This window comes from Terrapene carolina, unplaced genomic scaffold (genome assembly GCF_002925995.2).
Source record: "Terrapene carolina triunguis isolate 2854851 unplaced genomic scaffold, T_m_triunguis-2.0 Scaffold93, whole genome shotgun sequence".
Lineage (NCBI taxonomy): Eukaryota > Metazoa > Chordata > Testudines > Emydidae > Terrapene > Terrapene triunguis.
The window spans coordinates 9,871,864-9,881,167 of record NW_020664444.1 but is presented as its reverse complement, the minus strand read 5'-3'; the positions used below and the strand labels follow the sequence as shown (position 1 = coordinate 9,881,167).

Genomic DNA, 9,304 nt, shown 5'->3' with positions numbered 1-9,304 from the left:
GGACCTGCCGCCCCCAAATTGCCGCACATGCCGCCCCTCTCCCTTGGCCGCCCCAAGCACCTGCTTCTTAAGCTGGTGCCTGGAGCCGGCCCTGCATGAAAAGGATTGTTAAATTAAGAATTAAAATACCTATTACAGTCACTTCAGCATTTCATTGCTAATGTGTAATTTGCCATTTTCTTTTAATTTTGACAACTTGACCGTATAAGATGAAACTACACTATAGGAATTTCTATGTCACAATTTTGGTTTTAATCTAAAATTTTGTTTTAAAACATTTTCCCCAAAGTGTGGTATGAAGTATGATTATGAGGAAGAAAACATGATAGGGTTATCTCCACACACTATCATTATTTGCTGTTTTTGTCATCACGCTTTCTACAGTATCTTATTGTCGTTGATAACATGATCTGTATTCACCATTGATCAAACAGTGCTTTTGTACAAATATCTATATATTTATACATATTTTGGGTGGGGCAAGTTAGGCTATGTAGGGCTCAAATTTGTGCTCAGATATTTGACTATAACATTGCTGTGTACTTTGATTGTACAGAGTATTCGGTGGTCTGCAAAGAATAATAGTGAGTTGGTTTTGTTTGATATGTAGGAGTTCCCGTTCCCACTCTAGCCTGGTATAAGGACTCTGTTCCTATCAACGAGCTTCAGAATCCTCGTTACAAAGTGCTAACGAATGGGGGGCTGCAGATCCAGGGACTCCATCCTGATGACTCCGGAATCTTTCAGTGTTTTGCCAGTAATAAAGCTGGAGAAATACAGACCCACACCTACCTGGATGTAACCAGTGAGTACGGAACTATGGTAATGATTAATGAGAGCAATGTTCCCATTTCAGATAATTGATTGAAGGGCCACAATCATTTGTATAGTCTTCTGGACAGCTTTGTGGGTGCAGTGGATTGATTCAGATTGATTGAATTAAATCTATAGAGGCAACACCTGCACTTCCATAACCTTGTAAGTGTTCTAGAGCTAATGCATTCACTTGAGGCTTGATCCAAAGCACGTTGAAGTCTGTGGAAAGACTGTCATTAATGTCAACGGCCTTTGGATCAGGCCCTTATTGCTACATTTAAAAAAAAAAAGAAAATTTTGGGGGAAAAATTGGGCTCTCTCTCTTCCTTTTAGTTCTATAGTTGAGTTTTCCTTTTCTAATGCTTTATATAATTCATGCTACTGTTTTATGATTGTGTAGGATGACACTTTAGGTAGATTTTGCTTGGGGGGAATAAAGTCAGAAGTTCCAAGTTAAACATATTTTTCAACAGTAAAAACCAAGTTAAATGTTGTAGTTACTGAATCACTCTGCCGTCTTATTTGTTGGAAAAATTCCATGGTTGCCAATGTAATGATTTTTTTTAAGCTCAAGGACAATATACAAGTACTGACCAGAATTCTTTGGGCTTTAGAAAACAGATCTGCAACAGTTCGATATCTATGTGGGAAGCGGCAGTAAAAAAAAGTAATAAAGTGCAACTGGGGGAAAATAAGAAAGAAAAAACTTAGACAATGTATTGAATGAGAATCAGATTCTAACTATTTTTGGCTGACATTTAACTTTCAAAGTTAATGTCATTCTCAAGTTGCTTTTCATCTTAAAGAACTCTGTATTATGAAGATGAAAGCAAATAATTTTGTTTATCTAGATTTCTGTATTCCCCAAAACACTAATTTTACACCTTTCCACTTTTATCATTAAGATCTCTTGCTTGTACTTGTACAAGCACTGATAGATTTTATTTTCCGTTTAGGTAATAAAGTGTGTTAGATCATTCCTAGGAGATGAATAATGAAAGGTTACAGTCACTGCTGAAAGGTTTTTATTTATTAGTGTCGTGTCCTTCTCCACGATCCGCTCTATAAAAGTGGAAGTAAACCACTCCAGGATGGTATTTAAGGGATTGTTTTGATAGGTGATCCCATGAATTTTTTTACTTTTTTGATTCCAGATATTACACCAACATTTACCCGACCTCCAATGGACATTACTGTTACAGAAGGGATGACTGCAGTATTAAGCTGTGAGGTTACTGGGGCTCCAAAACCTGCCATCACATGGAAAAGAGGTAAACACTTATTCTGTTGTGAAACCATAGTGAATTCCTGCTCTGTTCTCCCCTTGAATACTTTGGGAGAGTCCATTCAGCATGTACTTCTCTATTTTCTCTAGTTTGTTCTGTGCAAGAAGAGAATGGCTGTGTGTGTGTGTGTGTGTGTGTGTGTGTGTTCGTGCACGCGAGTGAGTGAATGAGTGTGTGAGCACCTTGTGTGGTTTTGTTACTTAATCTTTTGGAATTTCATCGCTTAATTCATGCATTGCAAATAACAAGAGTCATGCCGTTTCCTCCTCCTATGTTTCAGGGAACCAGATCTTAGCCAGTGGCTCTGTTCAGATTCCCAGGTTCATTCTTCTTGAATCTGGTGGGCTCCAGATTACTCCCGTCTTCCTCCAGGATGCTGGCAATTATACCTGCTATGCAGTCAACTCTGAAGGAGCCCTGAACGCTTTCGCTATCCTGACTGTCTGGAGTAAGGATAATGCTTTGTTTTAAATCTAACATTATCAAGAATTAATCAGTTTTTGGTGTGCTCTCAGGAAATTGTCAAACTATTATACAGCTCCATTTAATAGAAAAACTTGTACAAATTAATAGAAATAATGTGTCTTTTTAAATAAATCTATCAAATTATCCGTTTTTGTGAATGGATGAATATAAATTTTGTATATTTGGATAGCTATTCAGGATGTTTTTGCGAAAGAAACTAATTTAATAAAAAATTAGAGTGAGTATGATCTCACTTACACAGGTTTTACACTGGTGTAATTTCATTGGCGCTGATTCTCTGGCAGGGAAAAGCAGCCCTAAAGCTGGCAGAGCTGGCCACTTAAGGATTCCCCCTACCTAAAGGAACCTTCCAATGGTATAGAACCAGGGCAGGTTCCAGGTTTTTCCAAGCAAAAAAAACCCAAAAAACAGAGTGCCGCCCCTTGAAAAGAGCCGCCCCAAAGGGCCGGAATGCCGCCCCTTAAGAAGTGCCGCCCCAAGCACATGCTTGGAACACTGGTGCCTAGAGCTGGCCCTGTATAGAACAGCCCTCATAGCTTCTGTGCCACCAGCTCCCTGACTGCTGCCACGGGGTGTGTGGCCATAAGGTCATAAGTGATCCCTTGCTTACGTAGTTACCTCTGACAGTTGTTGACAGCCAATGCAAAATACAGGCTTCAGCTGCTCTAAACTGATTTAGGGATCAGCCTGGTACCAATCAGACTCAGGTTTGGCTTGCCCTCCACCACTACCTGGATTTGTACTGAGTATCCTCTTAGCTGGTCTACAGAGTCTGACCCATTGACTTCATTTGAGTTACTCCTGGTGTATGGGAGATGAGATACATTCCCAGTGTGGGAAATCCAAGCTACAAGTTAAAAAAGGGAAGGTTTAATATGTTGCCGTTAACAGCAGGAAAAAAAAATCCTGAGTTGAGAATAAAAATCCTTTTTATAAAAACAATATTGCTCTCCTCTCCTTCCCTCTCTTTGAAGTGCAGCTTAGGGACTGATTATCCTTGGGGTGGATGGTGCACATTTTACATCTGTTCATCCCCAAAAGAATGTAAACATTCCACCTTATGATCTTGAGGGTATCTGTGGAATATACTGGCAATAAATGTAATGTAAGACACACTTGTCATATATGGATGCCATGTTGATATTACTGACTATGCATATGGTTTAAGTATTAGAATGTGTACTGCTTTATATTCAGATATATTTAATGGAGCACAGCAGGGGGTCTCCATTATAATTCATTTCTCAATGGATCAAACACCTGTAATAGATAGGGTCCCTGTTCATTTTTTCTCTCTTGCTAAACGTTTATGATTGAATATAACCACACACTACATGTACAGCAATGAGAACTCCATTACAGAACTAACCAGCTTACACAGGTACAGTAGAAATAATACTGACATAGTACATTGTATTAGTAATATTAGACATAGTGCATAATGATTGTAATGTTGTTGTAGCTGTGTTTGGTGCTAGACTATTAGAGAGACAAGGTGGATGAGGTATGTTGGTGAGAGAGACAATAGAGCATACATAGAGCTTTTCTTTTTTGTGTAAGCTGAAAAGCTTGTCTCCCTGACCAACGCAAGTTGGTCCAGTATAAGATATTACCTCACCCACATTGTCTCTAATAGTATGATATCTCTACTTGTACAGATCTGATTCAGTTGGTCATCTCTTGTACACCTGGGATTTCTCATTTGTTATGGGTTATCATCTCTCTGGGAATTTGGGACTGCATTCCTTTTATCCATCCATCTTCCACACTTTACTGTCTGTCTGCCTGTTTTAGCTGATGATATGAGCTGCCACCACCTCTTTGCTGAGCATAATAGAGATCTTTCACATTTGATCTAGTTGCTATAGTTACAAGCAATTATTGTGTTCTGTGTCTCCAGAGGTGTTTGAATGAAGATAGTTTTGCAACATTTGGGAAAACACCTCTTTCTTATGAGGAACATTCACGCTCCTTGAAACTGCTCCTCTTCCACCCTCATTGCATAGGTTTGACGGGATAAGGTGCCATTTACATTTTCCTGTTTCTGAATAATTTTCAGAGTAGCTTCTTCCCTTGCACAGTTTTTGACTCCAAATAGCGTGCTTGGGCTCCTGAATAATAATATATTATTGTTGACTTATAGGCACCGTAGATGTTCTTGGCACTTTATGACTTTGGGGTTGCCAGTAACTGGTTGCAGCAAAGACAACAAATAACATTTAGTACTCCTCTAGCGCTTTTCATATTCAAAGCACTGCCCGCAGATTAGCTAACTAAAAGCTGCTCATGCTGGTGTCCTCTGCTGCTTCTCTAAAGTCTCTTCATCACATACTTAGGACCTCACCTTTACATAGTTAAATTAGACTGGGGGGTGCGGTGGGATCCACATAAAGTAGTGGTAAGAGTGTCCTGCCTGTTAGATTTAACTACTGGGCAACCTTCCATATGCCATTCAGGGAGCTTCACGCTCACACTCCCATTGCCAGAGTGAAAGAGAGCTTCTTGCTCAGAGTGATGAATAACTCGTTCATTGCCCTTTGAGAAAGACCAGATAAAAGTCTGCAATTTTACCTGAACACTGGCTTCTGTTCTTTTCAGATCGCACTTTTATTGTTCACCCTCCTGAAGACAGCACTGTTATTAAGGGAACCACAGCCACTCTACAATGTGAAGCAACTCATGACCCTAGAATTTCAATCAGGTTGGTGGTGTCCATTATTGTTTGTGTGGCTTATCTGAACTTAATTTTACAAACTATCAGAGTGTCATTAGGTGAGAAGTTTCAGGATCCCAGATTTCAGCATCAAACCCTTGATTACCTCATCATAAGATTGTAGATTGCATCATTAATCACATAAATTCCATTTTCTACTTCAGTCTTATGTATTATTTACAATGAGCTATGTTCCACTTCATGACTTCAATACAGCCTTCCATGATTTTACTGTCAAGGTTAATACACTATCAATAAAACCAACTTGTCAGAAGCTGCTACTTAATGAGAGTAAAGCCCAAAGGGATCAAATAGGACTTCAGAAGTGTTTACGCTGGGAGTGCTGAAACTCTAGGAGGGGGGCTGTCCCCACTCTCTGAAACACTTTAATAACTAAGGGATAAATTCTCATTTAATTGAACCCTGTGTAATGGAGAGCAGAACTTGCCTCTAAACTAGTAGATCTGCACACAGAATTCAGAGGTAGCTCACCACTTTTAACAAAATGACGGCATTAAAATATGCACAATTTAAAGGCACCACACATGAATGAAAAAAGTTATTTGTGGCTTTGAGGATTGTTTTCAAAACGTTAGAAAATGACAGTGCAGAGAACCTATACAATTATGTAAACATTTTTAGACCATACTGGATTGTAGGGCTATGGGCTGTGTATACACATGTTGTGTAGCTGTATACATATATCTAAATCTACACACACAAGGCTAGATCCTCTGGCATGGCAGCCACTTTGCATTGTGTTACTGGTGTAATCTGGCAATATACCTGGCGTAACTAGCTCAGGGAGGATCAGTCCGTGTAAGTGAGATCCTGAAATCCATACACCAAACAGAGGGGCTCTTAAGCCACATTCCTTCCCTTCTGCTGTCATAAGAGTATGGGGGTGTGGCTGGAGAAAAGGGGAAGTCAAGGTGGTTCTATTTTACACTGATACTGGGCTGCATTTTTGGCCCCTTTTGGTTAGAACAATAGGGTGAATGGTCTGCACCAAATATCAGCTGCATCAGGAGAGTGCAAAGGAGAGCTTTAATTAACCTTTGCACATATACCACCTCCTGACTGTCACTTTGTGCATTTTGGCCACACCCAAGGATCTGGCCCATAAACACATGTAGTATAAAACTCAGAGTTGGGTAAATACTTGTGGAACATTTTTAAAGTATTTGCTTAAATTGAAAAAATGAGTTCACTTGGGCCATAACTTCCTTGCACCGCTTTTGTGTTCACTTTTTGCAAATATTTTTGTTACTGAGTATTTTTGTATGGAATGGGCTAGTGTTTGATATCACAGAGATAATGAGATGAGCCAGATGAAGATTCAATCACACTGCTTTTACCTAAGAATGTGTATTAAGTTACTTGCAGTACAGTACTTCATAAAGGCTTTACCAGCACCAGTTAAAGATGGCCTACAAAATTCACTCATAATTTTGCCACTCATGAGTAATGTACTCATTCCATATTTCTATAGGGAATATAGATATATTCCATCATCTATACATTGTTTGTGTGTATCAAATTTTCTTTCTGGTCACTAGTCTAAGGCTGGGTCTACACTACAGTGGGGGTCCGACCTAAGATACGCAACTTCAGCTACGTGAATACCGTAGCTGAAGTTGCGTATTTTAGGTCGGCTTACCTGGCGGTGAGGACGCGGGAAAGTCGACCGCTGCCGCGCTGCCGCCGACTCCGCTGCCGCCTCTTGCCGAGGTGGATTTCCGGAGTCGACGGCAGAGCGATCAGGGATCGATTTTACCGCGTCTTCACTAGACGCGGTAAGTCGATCCTCGATAGACCGATTGCTACCCGCCGGATCGGCGGGTAGTGAAGACATGCCCTAAGATCGAGGTCAGAAAAGTTTAAATGTCCTGAAAATATTTGTAGTGGTTTATCAGTTTAGTGCCATTTTGACTGTAGAATTTTAACAGCTGATATCACCTTGTTGTACAAATCTTTCTGAGCTTTCTTAGTTGTACTTGTTAACATTTTGAAACATTGTGACATCCAGGTATGTTTGGAAGAAGGACAGCATTGTAATAAACCCATCTAGCAGTTCCAGAGTTACAGTAGAGAAAGGTGGTACCCTCCTTATTAGCCAGACCTGGTCAGGTGACATCGGAGACTACACCTGTGAGGTTATTTCTTTCGGAGGAAATGATTCGAGAAAGGCTCGATTAGAAGTGATGTAAGTATTCCAGCTGTCTGGCTTTTGATGGCACATTATATTTGGTTTTTAATTCTCTTGAGCATTTTTGTACTGTTTCTTTCTATTACTTTTTAAAGAAAAAAGTTAAGCCAGTTCTTCTTGCTAATGACACTGTCTTAAGAGATCCTCGGTTTTAAATAAATATATGGAGATATACCTATCTCATAGAACTGGAAGGGACCCTGAAAGGTCATTGAGTCTAGTCTACTGCCTTCACTAGCAGGACCAAGTACTGATTTTGTCCCAGATCTCTAAGTGGCCCTCTCAAGGATTGAACTCACAACTCTGGCTTTAGCAGGCCAATGTGCAAACCACTGAGCTATCCCTACCCCCTTTTGTGTTTGCATGCCACAGTGAATAGACTTCCAAATGGCAGAAGCCAGTTAGCCCTCCTGGGAGACTGTGAGCCTCCATGTATAGACATGTGTGCATGTTGTAGATGTTTTGAGAAATAGCAATAATAATAGTTCGGTTCCAGGGACTCGAGGTTATAAAAATGCATCTCCCTGGTTTTTTTTGCTTTCCTCACAACTCAGCAGATCTCAGAACTGTTGGTCTCTGAAGCATTTTTTATTCTCCTGCTTGCTTTTCATTTCTAAATTTTCAAGTAAAGTTTCCTCAACCATATGCATTTCTCTGCTCTTAATGATAGTTTTTAAAGACCTTTAAGTGCAGTATTCTGCAAAAGGACTGTTTTTTTTTTTAAAAAAGGCATTGTGGGATTCTGTATCTTCTGTCTCTATCCCTTTAGATCAAATATGATCAGTTTACAAGTAAGATGTCTTTTTCTGTCTGCCAGCCCAGCACATTCAGGCTATGGTCTGAAAATCAAACTATTTTCTGGCTTGTGCATCATCAGCAATAATAGATAAATATTCTGCAGGCCAAATTCTGCCTTCAGTTTTACCAGTGGACCAAATTTTGCTTTCACTTACACTGATCTAAATCCAGAGTAACTTCACTGAAGTCAGTGTAGTGCAGAGAGCAGAATTTAGCCCATTATCTTAATTTAGGACAGAATTTGGTCCTGACATTGGTATTTAATTAACAATTCTGATGACGATGTGTGAGCCAGAATAGAACGTCCTTCATTCACCCTTAGCTGTGTTGACTCTGTCTAACAGGAGTAAAATGCAATAGAATTGTATTGGTATCATGCAAGTCATAAGCTACGACACTGATGTATGTATGGAGCATATCTGTTGAGTACGAAGGTAATGTTTTTATATAGTCATTTTTCTGAGTTAAACTGCACTTTAGTGTAACTAAAATAGCATCTGTTTCTGCTGGTCACTCCTGATCGTCTCTTAGAGAAGATTCTTATGGTTCCTTTTACCGCCTGGCAGTGTAATGTGTTCCCCTCTGAGATTTGCTACACGGAGCTCAGTTTTATATAGCATTACGCACAGTGCCAAGGCTAGATCAGATGCCCATTTTGAGAGAGCTGTCAACTTTCTCTTGTTAAATAAGCATTCTTCCGCTCTCCTCCTGGAGTGCATTTCTACTGCTGGGTAGTCTCCAAGAGTGGGAATTTTTGAGGACCATTTGAAATATTCCCTCCACTCAACCATCTTCACTTTCCATTTATCCAGACTTCTCTGGAGCCTTTGTGGGCTTTGGCAATGTGTACGGTATTTTTTTGAAAGGTGGACAGGCGTGAGGGAGGAAAGCTGCCACATCTTTATAACCAAGACTTTGAAGCCGAGCTACAAAGCTGTGTTGACGTGTGTCACACTCCTGTGTCTTAAGTAATCTGAATAGTTCTCAAGTCTGCTC

General features: G+C 40.0%; 1 protein-coding gene across 1 annotated transcript in view; it reads left to right on the top strand.

The window, feature by feature from the left end:
* Positions 1-9,304, top strand: part of SDK1 (sidekick cell adhesion molecule 1) — a 628,797-nt gene that overhangs the window by 441,322 nt on the left and 178,171 nt on the right. Inside the window, exons 10-14 of the mRNA XM_029911274.1 lie at positions 611-805; positions 1,971-2,087; positions 2,383-2,550; positions 5,187-5,289; positions 7,331-7,507. Of these exons, the coding sequence (XP_029767134.1) occupies positions 611-805; positions 1,971-2,087; positions 2,383-2,550; positions 5,187-5,289; positions 7,331-7,507 (760 nt within the window). The remainder of the gene's footprint in view (positions 1-610; positions 806-1,970; positions 2,088-2,382; positions 2,551-5,186; positions 5,290-7,330; positions 7,508-9,304) is intronic.